Source organism: Bombus vosnesenskii, unplaced genomic scaffold (genome assembly GCF_011952255.1).
Source record: "Bombus vosnesenskii isolate JDL3184/JDL3185 unplaced genomic scaffold, Bvos_JDL3184-5_v1.1 scf7180000013273, whole genome shotgun sequence".
Lineage (NCBI taxonomy): Eukaryota > Metazoa > Arthropoda > Insecta > Hymenoptera > Apidae > Bombus > Bombus vosnesenskii.
Genome location: NW_022882931.1, coordinates 4,759,779 through 4,780,792, shown reverse-complemented (window position 1 = coordinate 4,780,792; position 21,014 = coordinate 4,759,779). Strand labels below are relative to the sequence as shown.

The following is a 21,014-nucleotide window of genomic DNA, read 5'->3' as shown; positions in this document are numbered from 1 at the left end:
AATTCAGTCTGGTTGATTATCTCTTCGTCGAATTATTCGATATTGTTTAAACGCGTTAGACGCTGAGCACAGCCGCTCATTCGTTACACACGCAAAACGCAATCTGTTCGATACGTATACATGTACCACGTGATTGATTCGGTACTTCTTTAACCTTTATTATTTGTAAATTTCCAAATTCTTTGGCGAATAATGTACTATGCTGGCCGTTCAGACGTGGTAATCGATACACATGTGATTAATGTTAAATGAATATTCGAGTTAGGATAAATTCGAACATTGAGTTATTTTAAATGTACAATCTTGATCTTATAATGTGTTCTCAACACGTTAAACCGATTGAGCATAGTTCTACGTTTAAAAGCTGTTTCTTATCATATTCTTTATATATTTCTTTTGTAATTGTTTAGAAATTTTTTTTCAATAATTTTCTGCATGTTGTTGGTTCGAAAATATTTGTATTGTTGTAATATAGGTACTGAGCGAAATTAACACATGAATTTATCTTCAATGTCTTACATGTAATGTTTTATGTGTCAATTTAATAGGTTCCTTAACGGTACATGTGAATAAAGATGGAATAATATAAAACTGAGGAGAAGAAAAAAACGTTTAGGATACTAAAAGTTTAATATATAATAAAACAAAGTTTAGGACACTTAGAAAATGTTTAAAAAAGTAATTGTGGGTATATCTGGTGGGGTTGATAGCGCTGTATCAGCACTGCTTCTAAAAAATAAAGGTAATTCAAGAGAATAAAAATGTCTAGTATCGAATGATAATTTAGTACCATGTAAGTGTTAAGATTAGCACTGTTAAAGGATTCAATGTCACCGGTGTATTCATGAAAAATTGGGACATCAAAGATGAGACTGGAATTTGTCAGACTGAGGAGGATTATGAAGATGCACAATGGGTGTGCAAAAAATTAGATATTCCTCTTGTTGAAGTCAATTTTGTAAAAGAATATTGGAATAATATCTTTTCGTATGTATATGCATATTTGTATATCTTTTTAATTAATATTTTATCTTTATTAACTTTTGTAGCTATTTAACAGAACAATATGAGAATGGATATACACCAAATCCTGATATTTTGTGTAACAAGTACATCAAATTCGATCATTTCTTCAACTTTGCATGTAATAAACTTCAGGCTGATGCTATTGCAACTGGACACTATGTCAGAACCAGTTTTGGTTCTTACCTTGAACATTTTAAGCCAGATACAAGTAAATATAATTTTCTTAATGTTATTCTTAAACGTTTGCTTTAATCATATAATCAAATCCTATTAGTTTGACTATTTTACTAGATGTCAGCTTATTTCAAGCTCGAGATGCAGAAAAAGATCAAACATTTTTCTTGTGCCAAGTACCTCAACAAGCTTTAAGATACTCCATGTTTCCCCTTGGAGAATATTTGAAGAAAGACGTTAAACAAATTGCTTGGAAGGCTGGATTGGACAAAGTTGCTCTAAAAAGGGAAAGCAGAGGGATATGTTTTGTGGGAAAACGAAATTTTCAAAATTTCATATCCAAGGTACAGTATGATAAGTTCAATGTATGCTATTATTCCATTTTTGTATTAATAACTAAATAATATTTATAGTACATATCTGACAAACCTGGAGACTTTGTAGACTTGGATGATGGTCGGGTAGTGGGAAAGCATATGGGCTTTCATCATTGGACCATAGGGCAAAATATAAAAATTAGTGGTTTTCCAGCTGCATACTATGTGTATAAGAAAGATATTAACACAAATAACATCATTGTAGTATGTAGAAAAAATTTTATGTGTTAATTATATTTTTTACTTAGATTAGATGTTGATGTATATATTAATATCAATAGGTAAAAGGAACACACAATTCAGCGCTATATTCAGAACTTATAATAACAGAAACTCCGTACTGGATATCATCAGAGCCAGAATTTAATAGTTTCTCTAGACTATTAAATTGCGATTTGCGCTTTCAACATAGAGATCCCTTGGTATCTTGCACAGTTCATAAAAATTTAAAGAATCAGTTAATAATACAGCTTAGTCAACCATTAAGAGCAATTACAGAGGGACAGGTAGAGTTTCTTATACATGACCCTTTTTTAATTATCGTATAATAGTGTTCAATAATATTTAACATTTATCGTATTTATTTCAGTTTGTCACCTTATATAATGGAGAAGAGTGTCTAGGTAGCGCTGTAATCTCATATTGTGGTCCATCATACTATAGTTTAAATCAAGAAGTAAAAATGGATCATTATCGAGGAAACAACGAGACACAAAAACGGATCGCGGACGCGAGTATATAGTATTGTACATAGTAATTTATTAACAAAAAAAGGAAATTATATTTGGACATTTTAATATAGTTTTTATCGATTGAATATAAAATAAACATCGTACAAAATCTCTTTAAAGATTTTTTTTCTCCTTTATATTGATCGATAAGTCTCGATAATTGATCGATCTCGATTCTTATCTTCGCTAAATTCACCAATATAAGTATAACGAAATCATTTTCTGTGCAATCATCAAACAAAGAAAGATTGGTTGAAAGAAGCAAGCTGAAATTAGAAATAAAAGAATGTTTTTCCCACTTCTACTCGGAATCTTTGGTTAATCCGTCTCGTTATCGAAAAAATGATGAAATAATATCATTCTAGTGATTCAACTACAGATTTTATCAGTCGTATCTTCTTTTTTAAGTTTCGTACGTTCGTCAAAGCCGGCAAGCAACCACGATAATGACCGCCGAAGAAAACGAAATTTATGGCTGCAACATAGTATATTGGAATTTCTTATCTAACCATGAAGAATGTATTAATAGAAGAAAATCACAAATCTATAGTGAGTTAATTTGTAAACTGTAGCAAGAAAAATTTATAGTTTAAATTTTACGAAATGATCAATATAGATCGTGGTCACCTCTGTGATACTTCGAACGTTTTACTCGTCACGGACAAAATTAAAATTGGATAAGAAAGAGAAGGACAAAGTAACAAAAAGTAACGAAAATTTTACAACGTAATAGTCGATCAACTTGTAATATTTCCATCAAAATTTTGCTTTTTATCCCATGACGACTCAATGTTGTCCACCTACAATTTCACCCTATTTGAACAAATAGTGATATGATAGTGATATCTCTGGTATCTTCACGGACAAGGACTTGAAACGCGTTTTATATGGTAGTGACAATTGGCGCGATGCGTAACGGAAGAAAAATCGGAACTACCGATTGTCCCATTCGTCTTTTGAAGTTCCTACGTTCATCTTAAAATGGCAATCAGTGTTGGCGATGAGAAAAAACTTAATAACGGCCAGGTCACGTGTAGAATGTAAAACAGCGCGACGCGTTATTGAACGATAACTGCAAGTTATTAGGGTCGATTGACGAGTAACTGGACGTAAGGAGCGCGTAAAATGCCTCTCGCGGTGTGCGTGCACGTACAGAGCTCCGCCTCGATTGTTGTTGCCCTCGCTATTGGCGTTGACCGCCGACGTTACATATGGAAATTACTCCCGTACGAATGTCGCTAAGACTAATTTGACCGTACGCGCAACGTTACATTAACATTCGTGTCGAGATCGAAGCTTCGCACCAGCTTCAGTCAGTCCTCTTCTTCACGGACGCACGGTGCCACCATCCTGAAAACGGTTTCGATCTCCGTTTCGATCGAAAATTTGTTTGAAAGTTTCTTCTCGATCGCCTTTACCTTTACTAAAACGCGAGTGTCCCCAAACAGATGTCGATTCGGGTGTCCTTCGACTTGGCAAAGTATAAAGTATAAAATAAAAGAAATGTAAAATCGCAGGGAAACTAGGGGTACAGTGAGTTAAGGGCAAAGATTCGATCTTGCGCGGTGAAACGCGCGATACGCGAATGCGATTTATGACTGCGCAATGTGGTACGATGAAGTAGAATAGGTAGATCAACTGGACTGAGAAGAAGGGGTCGACTTGCTTTCAGACAAGATGAGGAGCGCGAGTAGTTTGGATCAGTATAACGACGACGACTTCTTCAGCGGTGGGCCTTGTCCTTCTTGTCGGTTAGCCATTAACAAGGAGACTGGTCGACTAAAGTTCGTAAGATGTCCAAAATTAGCTAATGACTATCAAAAGTATCGATCGATTAGTTAGAATCGGCAATTGGGGAACACGATATTTGAAACTACAGGTGGTGCATGGGCGGAAACGACACTTGGCGCTTCCGAGTGAAACTGATGCTCTTGATTCCAGCCGTCTTACTGCCGATCACTATAATCTTCATCGCTCTGTCGCGGTCGCAGGTGATCGGCAAGGCTCCTTATCATCGTACGTATTTGGTCCAGACAAGGAGGCAGGACGAGAGGACCGAGGAGAGTTTTCCGCGTAAGTCTATTGCCACGGTACACATAACGACACGCTCGTAAAATGCACTCGATATTAACGACGTCCGGTCTGTTGGCTACTCGTGTACATCTGAATAGCGAAATAGAGTGCGAGATGTGTGGCGTGATTTATCGATCGTTGTCAGAAGAAAATAATTTAAGCGGATCTTGCGATGGGGGGTCGGTGTAGTTGAATTTGTTCTTGAGGCTTCTTACAAGTCGTTAGAGTAAGTTGTCCCAAGGCTGTTCTCGCAGGAAGAATATTCGAGTTTAATCGTTTTCCTGTCCTACCATGTTGCACATGTAATCCGTTCTAAGATTACATAGGTATATTGGTAATGAACTCTCGTCACAGGAGACGACGTTGAATATAGGTCACGGGCAGGGAGATGATTCGACTTTTACTTTAAAATTGTACAATCTCCATGATGGAAATTATATCTAACAGAAAGAAAAAGGATATTTTTAGAAATGTTATAAAAGTTTCAAATATAAATATAAAGCGACATAGAAGAAAGGAGAAGTATATTATTTATAGAAACTGTTAGCAGCGACCAGCCGCAGCGAGACAGAGAGGGCCGGTGAAGAAGAGGAAGAAGACAAAATCCTAGCACCTGGAATGAAAACAAGCTACGTGCCAGTGGAGACTCTACTTTCGTCAAGGCAGCTACAACGACACAAGAGAGACCTAGACGCGGTACTTTATCCAAAACAAATCAAATTCAAAGCGATTCTAACCAATACCACTTTTCTTCCTCGTCTTATTTATTTCTTCTTTGTTATTTTCCATTTTCTTTAAAAAAAAAACACACGTAAAAACAAAAAATATACAACATCCGTTCGCCTTTGCCGATCTACGATCATCAGCTACGAACGTGCAGTATAATATCGATCGATTGACGACAAATAGTCCCGAAGAAAGAACGAAGGACGTCAGGATTTTCGAGCATCCTCCACGCTCGAGCTATTCAACGTTGCGTTCTTCGGAATTTTATATTCGAATCGACGCGATACGAGGATAAGCAGATTGGCAAACGGGCAACGGCTTGTCCAGATCTGATATCGATATCGAGAATCGCGAGACGTTAGACACTTGTGTGCAATGATCTGAGTCTCTTCAAGAAATAACGATGGTTTTCTCTCGCATTTTTTCGCTCGTTCTAGGCGAGCGGATTCGCGCTGTTCAATCCTTTGCAACCTTGCAAGCGTAATTCTTTTATAGTCGAATATTTTTGTAACGATGTAGACGTATGCGAAGTGAAAAAAGATTGTAGAGGGTTGACGTTTCATTGCAAAAGAACGCAGTAGAGTAAAGTGGAAGTTGCTAATGAGAATTAATAGTCATACGATTGTATCTGTGTTTTGTATCAGTCTATCGAATTATGAAAATTTTGACAGCCTTATAAAGAGTTGACAAAAGGTGTCTTCGATAATAAGTTAAGCGACAATGTTCGAGAAGAAGACGAGCCACTTTGGATAACGTGTCGTGCGCAGCGACGTTAATTAGAGTTAATCAACATTAAATTAGCGTTACTGGTGAACAGTATAAATATCGATCGTCTCACTGCCAATCATCTCGTTTCGTACAAGGTCAATTAAATTCGACATGTCTTTTACTTCATGGCCGAAACAACTCTGAGATATAAAGACACGATACCTACGCTACATACACAGATATCGATTCACCTTCCAACTACTCAATTTTCTATTTTAAAAAGCACCGTAAAAATATCATTTTTGTGCGAATATTCGATACAGGATCAACCGATAGACTACAACATTGAGAAAGCAGACGATCAAAATTCCGACGAAGACATCTACAACTTCCTGGACGATTATTACACCGAGGTGGACGCCGATGAGGTCAAGGAAAACTCTGAAATACAAAGCAACGACTATCGAGAGTAATTATCCAAATACTACTCGATAGACTGCGGAATATTTATGCATTAATGAGAAATTTAAACATGCAAAGATTCGCAGAATATGCAAATATATACAACATCTAAAGTACAATGTTCATTATAGTAATATATGTTTAGTAGATGAAGCTCCACTGCTGTAATTGTATTCGTAAAAATATAGATTTACATAAATATCCGCAATCTATTAATCAAATTCCATTTATTATTTCTACTTAAATTATAGTTGAATTTCGTTTACACGAACCTATCGGAGAACAAATATTTTATATGATCGAAGCTCGTATCTAGCGATCCTCTCTATGAGGATCTTATGATTTTTCGTCCATAATAAAAATTTACGTTCGAATAAATGAATTCGATCAGCAAAACTTCATTCTATCGGACACAAACTGAAATTTCGTTCAAATAAATCAAATAAATAGAGTTCTGCTATATCAAAAATTTCACCGGTGATACGCCTTCGAACTTATAACACCCGCAATCAGCTCTGTTCAGAAATTATCTTCTTCAGGTACGGCGAGCATACGCACGACGCGCGTAAGAACGAAGAACTGCGCTCCAAGTTCTTCACGTACGACAATATCGAAGAGCGTTCTCAGGACGAATCAGACGAGGGTGAACAAGGTGGTAGACACTCGATTTCCGTCGACGATTCGGACACCAGTCTGCCAATCGTCGACGACCAAAACGACGACGACACTGGCACGGATTTCCACGCGTTTTGGAAAGGCGAGGGAAACGCGTGGGCCATCAGAGAAGCTCAAGGTACACTTGTGACGTAGTCTCTCTAATTACTTTGCATAATTGCTGCTCATACGCTTTTTAAGAAACAGATATTCGCCGCAGCAAAAATCATGCTGAAGTACATGGACAGGAGCGCTGATCCTTGCGAGGACTTTTATCAGTTTGCCTGTGGCAATTGGGCGAAACATAATCCTATCCCTAAAGACAAAGCTGCCTACGATACCTTCGAAATGATCAGAGAATCGTTGGACTCTGTGTTGAAAGAGCTTCTCGAAGATCCTATACCGAAAGGATTGCAATTGTACACGGATGACGCGACGCTCAAGGCTAAATATTTGTATCGCAGTTGCATGAACTACGGTAAATTGTTTTTCGATTGGGTTTCTTCAGAGATTTCTGTAAGTGGTTGCCAATTTTAACACGATACATGTGGCTAGAGATCTTGGAGCAACGCATGGAACGGCCGCTTATACAGCTTCTAGATGAACTTGGTGGATGGCCCATATTGAGACCAAATTGGGATCCGGAAAAGTTCGATTGGCTCCTCTTGGTTGCACAATTGAGGCTTTATAATAATGACATTCTCATTTCGGAATGGGTGGCGCCGGACATTAAAAACAGCGACCAGTACGTTATACAGGTAGAAACTCGGAATTTTTCGAGAACTTCGAGATAAAAATTTTACTTCATTTTGTAGCTCAGCGAATGTTTCATGAAATTAATATAATATATCAAATCTTTTAATAATTTTACACGGTTCCTCGCGAAAACTATTTTCGTAGTGAATGTTATTAAAAAATACTTCTCTTTGACTTCCACATAATGGAGAAGCAAAAATATCAAATTTAAGAAAAGTTTAATTGCAGTTCGATCAGACATCATTGGGTCTACCTACAAGAGACTACTTTCTCCAGCCATCGAATACCATTTACTTAAAAGCTTACAAAAATTATTTAATAAAAATTTCCACTCTCTTGGGCGCATCTTTGCAAAACGCTACTATAGACGCTGACGAATTGATAGAATTCGAAACTAAGCTTGCCAAGGTAAGTCAATTATAATTTCTATAATTTTCTGACATATTTCTATTATGTCCGCTATTGAACGATTAATTTCGGGTTTCACAGATCACGTCTTCCCCCGACGAGCGAAGAAACGTTTCAGAGTTATATCAAAGAATGAGCATCGGAGAATTAAGGACACTGGTGCCACAAATTAACTGGCATCGATATTTAACGATCGTTCTGGCACGACCAACGAATGTTTCCGAGCCGGTCGTTGTCTATGCGTTGCAGTATATTCAAGATTTGGTGAATTTGCTCTCGAAAACTAGTCCACGGTACAATCTTTCATGTAAAATACAATAGTAAAAAGTAGACACTGTTTCATAAGTTTGATTTTTGAGGAGATGTTTGAGAAGTTTGGAAACTTTGAAATTTCTTATTTTTGAGTACCTTTTCTTTGCAGGACTATCGCGAATTATCTGCTATGGCGGTTCGTCAGGCACAGAGTAAACAATCTGGACGATCGATTTCAGGAAGCTAAGCAAAAATTTTATTATATTCTGTTTGGAAGGGAACAAGCACCGTCCAGATGGAAAAATTGTGTGGCACAAGTGAACTCTAACATGGGCATGGCTGTGGGCTCCATGTTCGTGAAAAAATATTTCGACGAAAAAAGCAAAAACGATGTAAGAACTCTTCCTATTTTCATTAATGAACATTCACTAATTTTGTAAATTTATTTTTTTGACTAATTATTTGTTTATTTATTGTCTCTTTCGTTCCATACCACTTTTATATTGCGCCTTGAAATATTCTATTATTTCTGATGGCTTTCATCAATCTTATAGTTATTTTAATAAAGAATCGGACAAATGAAAATGTGTTTTCTCCTCATTAGAATGTAAATTATAATTCGTCATAATTGAGCTTCGACATTCTCGTTATTCTCGTACCTGTTTCTGCAGACATTGGCCATGACTCGTGATATACAACGGTCCTTCAGAGAACTCCTAAATCAAACTACTTGGATCGATGACGAAACAAAAGAACTGGCCACCGAGAAGGTAAACGCGATGCTGTTAAGGATCGGCTATCCTGATTTCATTCTACAGTCTGAGTTGTTGAACGAACGTTACAAAGATGTAAGAATCACGGATCTGGCTCTTTTTGAGATTTGGTTGAATACAATGGACACATTCGTTAATTAAATTAATTTCTGGTGAACTTTCAGGTCGTGATCCGTCCAGATAAGTACTTCGAGAACACGTTGAACATCTTGCAACATTTGACCAGGGTAGAACAGGATCGACTTGGCAGCCCTGTCAATAAGACCCTGTGGAACACTGCGCCTGCAGTGGTCAATGCTTACTATAGTCGCAGCAAAAATAGGATAAGTCAGTATAATTCTTTTTATATTGCGCGAACAAAAGAAACGGGAAGGTCTACAAACTTTTTCACAATTTTATACTACGATTTTTCTTTTCTTTTGCATAAGATAAAAAAGAATATCGACTAATTATTGAATTACTTTCCACTCTCAGTGTTTCCAGCTGGAATACTACAGCCGCCCTTTTATCACAGATACTTTCCACGGAGTTTAAATTACGGTGGGATCGGCGTTGTGATTGGCCATGAGATCACCCACGGCTTCGACGATAAAGGTCGATTATTCGATAAGGATGGTAATCTACATAGATGGTGGAAAGACGAGGCTATTTATGGCTTTCACGAACGAGCTCAATGCCTTATCGGTAATCGACGAAACATCTATTCTCTTAAACTTTCCTTCCAACTTTTGCTCGCTAACTCGAAAACTGTTAAATGTTTCAGACCAGTACAGTCACTATATCGTGAGCGAAGTTGGAATGCAGATTGATGGAATGAATACCCAGGGCGAGAATATCGCGGATAACGGCGGTATTAAACAAGCTTTTCGAGTAAGCAATTTCTTCCTGTTAGTTTTTTTAACAGCTTGTTTCTGAACTTTTCTTCAGTTCTTTAATAACATTTAACCCTGTCACGGTCGTATGATTTTTATATTCCATTCTTTTAACAAGTGGACAGACTTTTAACATTTTAAAAATTCTTTCTTTTCCGTCAATCATTGATCAGCAAATTTCTCAAAAGTTATATATCGTTTCAACAATTATAATTAATAATTTTGTCATGATTTTTATATGACACTTCCTTAAACCGTTTTGTCTTTATTTAGGCTTACGAAAGATGGTTACGCGCAAACGGCGACGCTGACGAAACTCTGCCAGGTTTAAACGCGACTGGAAAGCAATTGTTCTTCCTGAACTTCGCGCAAGTGTGGTGCGGCTCGATGAGACCGGAAGCTACCAGGAATAAGTTGAAGACCGCCGTCCATTCACCTGGCAAGTTTCGCGTAATCGGCACCTTATCGAATTCGGAGGATTTCGCAGAAGTATTTTATTGCCCGCTGGGTGCACCTATGAATCCAGTTAACAAATGCTCCGTTTGGTGACCAATGGTGTGCTTATCTGTTTCTACCAAACTCATCATCGCATCGATCGTTGATCGAATAAATTAATCAGAGCTACGTGATCAAGAAAAAAAGAAGAAGATTGTTCGTTGCTCGATTGTGTGAAGCAAACGAAGTTTAGACTGTGTAGGTGTAATCGTTGAAATTAGTCTTTACGTTCCAGAGACTATTGCCAGATTCACGTTAAGATTTTAACGAAACTATAGTTCCATGCTTTCGATGATAGCTGATGCTGTAGAGTATACACAATTTATGCTGAAATTACTAGGAAATCAAGAATAGGATGAAGAAAACGATGAACCGGAGTAATTGTAAGTTCTCGTTTAACGATTTACGGGCATGCAACGTAATCGATCATGGATACGAGCCGTACTAACAAAATAGGTTGTGTAACAATAAATAAGGGAATAGTATCGCTTCCGTGTGATACTACGACTTGACGATCCAAGTGTATATCGCACAAGGGAAGTATCTTGTAGATGTTTCAAACTGCTGCGCTGTTTAGAGATGTGTTAAGAATGAAATTGTAAGACAAATACCAAAGACAATAATAATTTCAGACAGTCATAAAAATCTTTACAATCTATTTCCCTGTATATCCACACACTACTACATGTATTGAATTCTTTCGTCGTTCTATTTTAGCTTACGCTTCCTGTAGATCTTTACCTGATCTTACGGAATAATCTGAGCCATTGTGATCATTCGTTACATCCACGTAATCGTGTATACTATGGATATAAACTCGTTCGCATTACATTTTGTTTTCCTTTTTTTTTTTCGCAGTCAGTTTCGCGACAGAAAAAGGCGGCAAAGAAGATCGTCTCGACATACATAATCTGTCATATCATCTCGCAATGTTTCCACGAAACACACACATTGAAGAAGTCATTTATTTTATCGGTCTAATGAATGCGCCACTTTCTTTCTTACTCTTTCTTCTCTTCAGCTCCGCGTTTCCTCTTTCTTTTCTTCTTTTTACAAATCTCTTAGTTTCGCATAATATATAATAAATAGTGTAAAAATCGTTGAACATCGCAAATAGAGTATCGACGACACCGTGTACGCGGTCGTAGCCTCGATAAAAAAGTCCGCAAACATTTGTCTCGCAAAGGGATAAAAAATACAAGGAATGAACTATCTGTCTGTAAATGCGATATCGATTGACTATCTTGTCGCCTTGTACTATGGTACTCTAAATGACGTTAAAATACTTCAGTCGGAATAGCGTTCGAATGCGTCTCAATGAGTAAACTTTCATTCGATTCATATTGACTCGTCGAGGTTTACTTCATATTCTTCCATTCTTTTTTTGTCCATTTTTATTCGTAATTCTAATAGTGAGGGAGAAGACTCGTGCATGCACATGACAATGCAGTATCATCACACTTACTCGTATAAACTTACACACAGAATCGGGGGAGAAAGTGTTTCACCAATTATATAATCCTATCTTTACAATTTATTTACGTATTGCCTTCCCTTAACGAGTAATCGGTTAAAGTAGCATGGAAAAATAAAATCGTACATACATCGAGTTCTCAATTATTTAGTATAAAGAAAATGCAACGACGCATGGTGTTTGCTTAAACTAGAAGAATAATGGTGAAATTATCATCACTTATGTTTTAAATATTCTATAGCTGCTTGATTGAATTAACGCGAAAACTCCAATAGAATATTTTCATATAAAGATTGATAAAAAGTGTTCTGTGTTATTTATAGTTACAAAAGTTTCAATTTTTCTTTTTCATTTAAGCGTAAAATTCAGGTGAAACGATAATACTTACAACAATTGTATAATATGCTTCATACTAATTAATTTTCATAGCATGAATTAACACTTCATTACAGACGTATTTGCAGTCATAAGTTGTACTAATAAATCAGGAATTTTGCGAATATTATCTCGTATTATACTGACACTTTTTGCTCCTTTACCTCAGTTCCATCCTCAGTACCAAAATCTTAGTTTCCATTCTGCATTTCGTAAATTTGATGTTCATATACCCGTATAATTAAAAATACAGCCATATTATAACATGATAATTAATATTTGAAAAAAGGAACAAATGAAACAGTTAGAAAAAAAAAAGAATTTTTTTACTTTCAAAAACTTTTAAGATCAAAAATGAAAAATTTTAAGCCCAACTGAAAATATCCATTATTGTTTAAACTGACACACGGTGTGAAAATATATACAATCGAAAATGATACATAATTATCGCGATTATTTCAAAATAAAAAAACAAAGGTAGAACAAGAAGTATCGATAAAACACATATATGGAATTAACGAGAATTCCTTTTTCTCAATCTACATACACCCTGCGTTAAAAAAGCACGCTTTTTCGCCATCATTTCTTGTTTTCCTGTCGAAATCTATATATAGATCACGTTTTCGAATGATATTAAATACCACATGGAAATTTGATGGCCTTAATCCTATTTCCTTCTTTTATGTATAGCCATTACAAATTATATATAGTTTAGATTCTTTATTTTCTATGACGCTTAATCAAAATTCGTCTGTTATATATATATATATATATATATATATATGTATAAATATATATATGTCTCGTGTTTGCTACTTCCGTCCACCCAATTCAAAGTCAAGTGGAAATATACCTTAATTTCCTTTTTTTCAACTCCTATAGTACCACCATTACGTATACGTATTGCATTAACAAATATCTTCACTTGTGCAGAAACTGGTACTCCAAAATGTCTTCTTCATCTGTAAAATAGAAATGTGTGTCTTATGTTATAAGTTTCAAGGGTGGCCATCATTTAGCTGCACTAAAAGGACATACTATAGACGTATTTGGGACTACTCAGACGATAATGTAACGAAAAAACGATCGAAATAAAGGAAATGTACGATGTATGCTGGTATAAGATGTTATTAGTATTTTCCTTGAATGTATCATTTATATGCAAGAGTAACTGCAAACTATCGACAATACACACGTAACAAGTGTTCCACTACTAAATAGCTCGTGATAAACGCATTCGTAGATTTTTATTACAAATGCTCGTACAATGCTAAATATATTCAAACAAGCAATTGAAGTGCAAGAATGATCAAGACAAGATCGAAGATGCACGGTCATCGTGTTAAGTTTTATCGTAAAACAGTAGACAAATAGTTTCTGTAACGGAACTTAAAATAAGAGAAAACTTTCAAAGGAAAACAAACGAAACGAAACGAAATGAAACGAAACGGAACGGAACGGAACGGAACGAAGCGAGAGAAAAGGAACGTAATGATAAAAGCTAATTAAACAAAAAATTACTTTCAGATACGGGTTACTCACTAATGTTTGAAATTCGAAAAGACAGAGATATACGGAAAGAAAGGAATCAGCGTGAGTCCCTCGATGTGACAAAATAAAATACACTCACAGATATTGTCTCTGCTATTGTTGTCCAAACCGCTAGTCAGTGTACGAGTTTCCTCGTGCATACGCCGCTCTGCATCAATCGTCAGCGCAGCACAAGGCACAAAAATGACTCGATTACGTCTTTGACATGATGTAATCCACATGCGCACAACGTAAGTTGCAAAGGGGAATTGAGTCGTTTGTTAGACAGAAAGCAGCACGTCCTTTTAGAGCGGCGCAATAAATAGAAAATAAAATAAACCAAGTTCGGAGTATGTCTGTGAGTCGCAAAATTTGTATTTTCACTCTTTTTCATCCTCGGTATCATTTTTTATTCAAATAATAAATGGATCTTGGTTTGTAAATATTAATTTGAAGCAATACATTGTAAATACACATTTTGCCTTTCTCAAACATACTGTACAACCTGTCTGCAACATAAAATATGTATATATTTTACAGAATAATATATAATGATTGGTACCATAATGATATCGATAAACCAGTTCGTGTAAACTACCTTCTTAAATATCGAATTACATAATCATTTGCAGCGAAATGAAAACATTTCCATTGAAATTAACGATTAAATGCCAGTGCGCAATTTTCCAACAAAATCTTTCCTATACAATCTATGCATTATGTGCTTATCAAATCGGTAAAAAATTTCTTATAATACCGTTATATTATTCTCTACAGGGGACAGTATAAAAATGTGCCTATTTATCGATAATTATAAGATGCCGAAGAAAAGGGGGAAATAAAAAGAGGTTTCAGTCGTTATTTTGGAAAATTGCACGATTAGACAACGAAATTTTCAAACATGGTTGCATGTTATATAAAAAGACGTAGGTAGTATTTTCTATAATATACGTTTTATAAATATTAAGGAAGCAATGTAAATAGTTCGTGTAAATATAAAAAGTAGTAAAATCGATAGAAAAAGAAACGTAAAAATCGCTACTGATTTTTTTTTTCATTTTAACGTGAAATGTTTGGTAGGAAGAAACATCACACCATATTTGAAATTACTCTTATAGTGTTACGACGCCAATGCATTTATGTGCATCGAATGCAAGTATTTTCTAGCGGCATTTTATAAAAAGAACGTTATTTAAATACAACGTGATATGCTAAATAAAAATTTATATCATAATAACGCAACGGCAAGACGCAATTAAATGTAATGAACGTTTGTTGAAATTAAATAAGCTTGTGTGTGTGTGTGTGTGTGTGTGTGTGTGAGATGCAGAAGATAATTCGTAAGAATTCGTAATAATTCATTAGATAAGATGACATCAATGAACATAAACAGTAAAGAAATGCATACACCTGGGAAGCTTGTATATATAAATTATATGTCGCAGTTCCTTTTTCAGTACTTTCTAACACTGATAAGATGGCACATTTAATATGAGCATAATTCGATCTATTTACATATTGTCGAACTTTGTGATGCAATACCACACAACATAATTTTAAACAATTTCTTTTTGTTCATCAGCAAATAACTGGAATCAGTAGGAATACAATAAAAATTTGTCCTTTACGCATGGACAATCTCAATTTAAATGATTCACCAATAATTGCCCGATATACAATAACAATCGTATTGCATATTTTCTTTGTACATGCACATATATGCTTTTTTTTCGTTTTTCCTCCTTCTTTTTATTTAAAGCGGATTAGTCTTAAAGAATGTGTTTGCAAAGCAATAATTAGTGAACCTTTTAACATTTCGAAATAATATCCTCTCGATTTTAAAGAAATAGCTGCCCCATTGTCGTAGACAATCCTAGAACGCAAGCAATGGAAAAATATTAATAAAAAAATACGTACCTTTTTTTTTATAAAATAATTATAATTTACATGCATTACGTAGCGAATTATTGCAATGTTCATTACGTATATTTATCGACATAAACCGTGTTATTTACATGACCATGCTTGTGCTCTACTTCATGTGCGATCGTGCTTTACATCAACAAATACACCGTAATATATTTATAGTAAAGCGTGCAGTATAGTGTATGTATAATAATAATAATAATGAATTATCGATATTAAATACTGAGTTTCTCGTACATAATAGTTGTACTAGGCTCGTTATTGCTATATGTATGCTAAACTTCAACACAACAGTTGCATATTTCATGCACAACATTGAAAATGTACTTGTTTTTTTCTTTCAGCAAAGCTTAATAATAATAATACAATTTTAGTTTTATCTCGTATATATACTTTAGTATATATGTAAATTTTCAAATTCATACTAATCAAATAATGAAAATGAAAGGAATAGTAAATGAATTATAATCAACAGCTACTATAGCTAATAAAATCAATATTCTAAAAATGATCTGAAATTTTATTATTATTATGGCATAAAAAATACCTGTATTACTCTTTGTTGAATTTAAATCTTACATTCTGATGCAACTTCTTTGAACCACATTAGTATGTACATTTACATATTACATGCAAATATTTTAATGAATATAAAATACATTTAATAGAGACGAACTTCCAAAAATATTATTACTGTCAAGTATATAATATAAAGTGGAATGCAAAGTTGAAACGACACGTATGAACAAATCGTTAAAACATCAAATACGAATTATATAAACCTGGAAATAAATTGAATAGGACAACGAATAAATACTTTGAAATACCATATAAGATTCACTGTAAATATACATTATCTATTTATATGATTTCTACTAACGTTAAAAGGATAAAGAGATTACACCTAGCGCCAATTTATAAGATCTTATGTAATCTGTCAGATAAATTTGTCAAAGTATTCATTCGGAAATATTCAATTATATGTTGCTCTTTTCTCTAAATTTATAACTCATCTATTTACAACACCGGCATCTACATAACATCAACAAAGAATTCACAAGGATTTCCCATCGCAATGCGAAATGACTGTCTACTACCAGATAAGTCTTGTTGGTTCTGTTGATTTCCTGAACCAGTTCCTGTCTGCACAGATTGTTCAGAACCACTGGAACGACTGCGACTGCCGTTGGACCTCTTTCCATTCGAACCATTTCCATTGCCAGAATTTTTACTTGGCATAGTTGGCACTGATGGAATATGCAATTCAGATTCAGATGCTGAAGAACAGGACTTCAAATCGTGAATAGGTTCTTTGCAAATATGCTCACTACCTGCGCTACTGCCGCCTGATAAAATATAATACTTTGAAACACACACTGAATAACCATTACGCTAATCGCGATATAAAATGCGATCCTCACCTGAACCGCTATGAACACTTTCTTCTCGGTGATAACCATATACAGTTGGTTCGTTAGTGAAGTTAAATGGCATTGGACTGTAACCAGTTGCAGAATGAGGTGCATATGTCCCTGAATAAGGCATGTCCCAGGCATTCGGCGGAGGTAATGGTCCGACTGTATCGCAATCTAGTTTCATGCTACTCATAGATGAACACAGGTCACCGAATATATAATAACATTGTTCAGAAAATGTTATCTTGTTCACTGTATGCCTAATAAATCCAGCCTTTAGCATAAGAGATGCGTATTTTCTTGCATCGCGTCGATCAATAAATCCTTCTACGTGAGTATTAAGCCAATCCACAACATCTGCTCCAATAAATGCACTTGGTATTACTATTTTAAGCCACATACGATCACGAATTTCCAACCCTGAGTCAGGCCGAGCCATCGCTCGTACTACTGTTGGCATATCGGTATTCACCGTAAGATGAAGTTCTTCCAATGGTCCTAATCAAAATGTATTTTTTACGAAACATTCGTTTCTTTAAATCGATTTAAATCTAATATTTATTTAACTCACGTTCTGTATCTGGCAGTGTGCTTGCAAGACTGCTTGATGTTGAAGTTATTGTTGTGGCGCTTGGCGGGCGTGGAGGAAAACCTTCACCCCTTATAGCAGCCGTATGTGCCACCCAAGCACCAGGATCTATAGGCCGTACAGGTTCTGTACGTGGTATTGTGAAATACCCTTTTGGATTTGGATCCCAGCACTTTGCAACAACTAATTTGATTGGTCTAAAGATTACATTTATAATCATGTTATATTCTTGTAATTCGTTTATTGAAATTTTAATGCATTGCTATATTAAACAAACATACCCTGGTTTCTGAACTACTTCACGTAGTACTTTAACTGCCTCGTCATTAGACATATTTTCAAAATTAATGTCATTTACTTGAAGAATCATGTCACCAGGTTCTATTCTGCCATCTAAAGCAACTGCTCCCCTGTACATTGAAAATTAATTAAATGAAAGAGCTGCTGTTATAAATATATTGACTTTATTTTGCTGAATACTCTGTTCTAACAATTCATTGTACAGAGCTCTATGTACAATATAATTTAAAATTCACTGCAGTTTAACACATACCCTTTCATTATTGAACCAACATAGATTCCACCATCTCCACCTTTGTTACTTTGACCAACAATGCTAATCCCAAGGAAATTAACAGTATCCATATTCAATGAAACTGTTATGATATTCAAAGACATTGTACTGTCTGTTATACTGCTAAAGGATGATGTTCTAGACATAGGTGGCAATCTATGACGTCTCCTCCTCTGTGGTCTACGCCGCTCTAACATCCAAATACATAAAATTCAGTTCCTGGTCTAAATCTTCAGATTTATTTTTTTCCTTTCCTTATAAGATATATTTACCTAAAGTTGCCCTGTCAACCGTACTACTCATATTGGTATGTCTGCCTGTAGTTGATGTTATACGGCTACTAGCATCATCATCTGACTCTAAAAATGTTGTTGTCTCTAAATCTGAACTTAAAATAGAAGCAGTCTCATAACCATGGCCCGATCTGTGTTTCGAATGACCATTTATACGAAGTCCTGAATTTATAAAAAATAATGATAATGTGTGAATCTTTGCCATTTGTAACAAAGGTAATACTTAGAGCAATTAGAAGCTAAAGAATGATTCACACAGAACTAATAGCATACCATTGTATTTATTGTATTTCTCATATTTATCTGAATGGTGTCTTGAACTTTTGTGCAAATGATGCCCTTGTCGACTACTTGTAATACTTTCTGTTTCAGTTAGAGTATCATCATGTGACAATGGGGGTGGGCCACGATTTGTGTGACCAGGTGTCACATGATCAACACGATCATGTTTTGCCTCACTATGTGCCACTGAATCTGTGCACTGTGATGCACCATCCGATACATTACTGCCTTCAGCAGACACCAGCTATCAATAAATAGATTGATGTTTTTTTCATTAAAAACTTTCTATGCTCCACTGAATTTTTATTCATATTTTATGAGAAATTTTTATGGAATAGAAAGTTCCTTATTGCTATAATCCTATAAATACTTCTCCAGTTTTACAGTGAACTAAATGAAGTAAAATTTACATGCTCTTTAACTAAAAATTTTTTTTATGTTTTGTTGACACAAAAATAACCACACATGATAAATATTAATAGTCTTTTATTAATAACTTAAGAAATTAATATTCAGAACTGAAATATTTCTGTACTTCAACATACGTTAAAAATAAATTATTTTTTGCTATAAAATAGATCCATGCTTATCACAAATAAATAAATTTTACTAATCACAGAATTTATTTAAGAATCTTACCCAGGAAACAACTCGTCCATTAAAACAGGGAAGATGGGCATCGTCATCTACAATTTCTTCTTTCACCACACTATTGAGGAAACAACATATCCCAATTATTTGTTTTATGAAAAAAACAAAGTCATAATAATAAATGCGAAACAATTATACAAATTTGAAAAGTAGCTATCTGACATAAATACAGAAAATAACAAAAGAAATATGATAATTTTGATAAAAATATAATAAATATGAAAATTTACCAAGTGGTAAATTCTGAAATAAAGTAAGAATTAAAAAATATAATTAAGCATTATTTGTGATGCATTATTTGTTATAAAAATATAATATACCGATTCGATATCGATACAAACAATTTTCAGAAAATTGCTACGAATTGGCTATCACAATCAAACGGAAAACGAAAAAGTAACATTGTCAAAATGTGAGTCTATTCCAAAGCGGATACTGTTTAAATCGAAGGGCATTGACTCGAGTCAAAGATGAAAGATAATGCTTCGCCACTGTAACAATCGTTAATCCGTACTACGACACGAATAGATGCGTAACATTCGATGGACATGCGTATCGGTGTGACACTCACCCAAAATCATCGTCCATTGATTTGAAGAAATACTTATAATTCGGCCGATTCAAGACATTTTTGAAGTCGGCAAGAGTGACCCTTTCCGGTGAGATGGTAAGCTTCACCAAGTAGGGGGTTTCCTCGTCATCAATGTGATATATGATTTTAGTCTCTTCCATCGTCTCAACTTTATTATACTACGTGCATTTGCAGTAAAACAGATTCACCCAAAGCCCACTAATATGAACAATTCTCTTAAAACCAATATGGCGCGTCACAGTTCGAGCCAAAGCCCTCGCGCGTACGATGATTGTTCGTTCATGAATATTACAGGTTTACGTAAACTCCACGGTACGTAACATTATTACGGCTGCGTGTAGTAAGTTATAAGGAATTCGTTGACATTATTCACGAGACTCGCACGACACGTATTCGTTGCTTCCGACGAGTTGAATTAAACGTCAACATTCTTGTCGACATTACACACAGTCGCGGCAGTCGGCCCGACACTCAACTCGACTCTCCGTTCGAAGATTGGAAACGAACGAAGATAGAAAGACAATCTCCAGCCTCATTTTTACACCCTTTCAGCTATTCGCTGGCTTGATCGTCAGATGGCATTACTGCACGTTTGTCGAAGATGGCGAAAGATTCCGAAATCCAATATGCGTAACGTTTCTGTTTTCAAAGTTGTATCTGAATTTTGAGTAGAATAAAAACTACTGCTATGCATATGAATATTACAAAGAAAATTTTGCATTAACACCAGATATTTGTGAAAAAAATAAATTCTGCGAAGTTCATAATTTGTTACTTATATATATTTTTGTGGAAGTTCAATTTAGAGGCGTAATCGTTTCTACGT

The 21,014-nt window shown here is 35.2% G+C and overlaps 3 protein-coding genes across 17 annotated transcripts; 2 read left to right on the top strand and 1 right to left on the bottom strand.

The window, feature by feature from the left end:
• The first annotated feature begins 5 nt into the window (after positions 1 to 5).
• Positions 6 to 2,401, top strand: LOC117231790 (mitochondrial tRNA-specific 2-thiouridylase 1). Of its 5 annotated transcripts, none has more exons than XM_033490567.1 (8): positions 6 to 141; positions 549 to 742; positions 822 to 987; positions 1,050 to 1,234; positions 1,318 to 1,544; positions 1,614 to 1,781; positions 1,859 to 2,083; positions 2,167 to 2,401. In XM_033490567.1, the coding sequence occupies exons 2-8, from the start codon at positions 667 to 669 to the stop codon at positions 2,317 to 2,319; spliced, it is 1,200 nt and encodes a 399-aa protein (XP_033346458.1). In that variant the 5' UTR covers positions 6 to 141; positions 549 to 666; the 3' UTR covers positions 2,320 to 2,401. The 5 variants fall into 5 exon arrangements, with proteins under 5 accessions (XP_033346458.1, XP_033346459.1, XP_033346460.1 ...); XM_033490568.1 differs by having other exon boundaries at positions 122 to 219; positions 811 to 987; XM_033490569.1 differs by having other exon boundaries at positions 124 to 219; positions 822 to 916.
• A 1,159-nt stretch (positions 2,402 to 3,560) lies between these two features.
• Positions 3,561 to 11,134, top strand: LOC117231785 (neprilysin-4-like). 7 transcript variants are annotated; one of them, XM_033490553.1, is made up of 15 exons: positions 3,564 to 4,092; positions 4,188 to 4,381; positions 4,932 to 5,077; positions 6,139 to 6,284; positions 6,817 to 7,070; positions 7,152 to 7,409; positions 7,487 to 7,689; positions 7,916 to 8,095; positions 8,177 to 8,388; positions 8,517 to 8,739; positions 9,019 to 9,195; positions 9,285 to 9,447; positions 9,595 to 9,804; positions 9,884 to 9,990; positions 10,266 to 11,134. In XM_033490553.1, exons 1-15 carry the CDS (start codon positions 3,986 to 3,988, stop codon positions 10,539 to 10,541), a joined length of 2,856 nt encoding a protein of 951 aa, XP_033346444.1. In that variant the 5' UTR covers positions 3,564 to 3,985; the 3' UTR covers positions 10,542 to 11,134. The 7 variants fall into 7 exon arrangements, with proteins under 7 accessions (XP_033346450.1, XP_033346444.1, XP_033346443.1 ...); XM_033490552.1 differs by having other exon boundaries at positions 4,929 to 5,077; XM_033490554.1 differs by having other exon boundaries at positions 3,564 to 4,096; positions 4,929 to 5,077.
• Positions 11,127 to 20,793, bottom strand: LOC117231786 (segment polarity protein dishevelled homolog DVL-3). Of its 5 annotated transcripts, XM_033490562.1 has the most exons (12): positions 20,168 to 20,793; positions 19,585 to 19,654; positions 18,937 to 19,189; positions 18,643 to 18,825; positions 18,350 to 18,560; positions 18,078 to 18,206; positions 17,779 to 17,993; positions 17,214 to 17,705; positions 17,124 to 17,138; positions 16,890 to 17,039; positions 13,879 to 14,035; positions 11,127 to 13,298 (listed from the first exon to the last, which is right to left on the bottom strand). In XM_033490562.1, coding segments are annotated over exons 1-12 (2,037 nt in total). In that variant the 5' UTR covers positions 20,329 to 20,793; the 3' UTR covers positions 11,127 to 13,297. The 5 variants fall into 5 exon arrangements, 4 of the variants coding, with proteins under 4 accessions (XP_033346453.1, XP_033346451.1, XP_033346452.1 ...); XR_004493020.1 differs by having other exon boundaries at positions 13,967 to 15,739; positions 16,890 to 17,138; positions 20,168 to 20,777; XM_033490560.1 differs by having other exon boundaries at positions 16,890 to 17,138; positions 20,168 to 20,782.
• Positions 20,794 to 21,014: the final 221 nt, after the last annotated feature.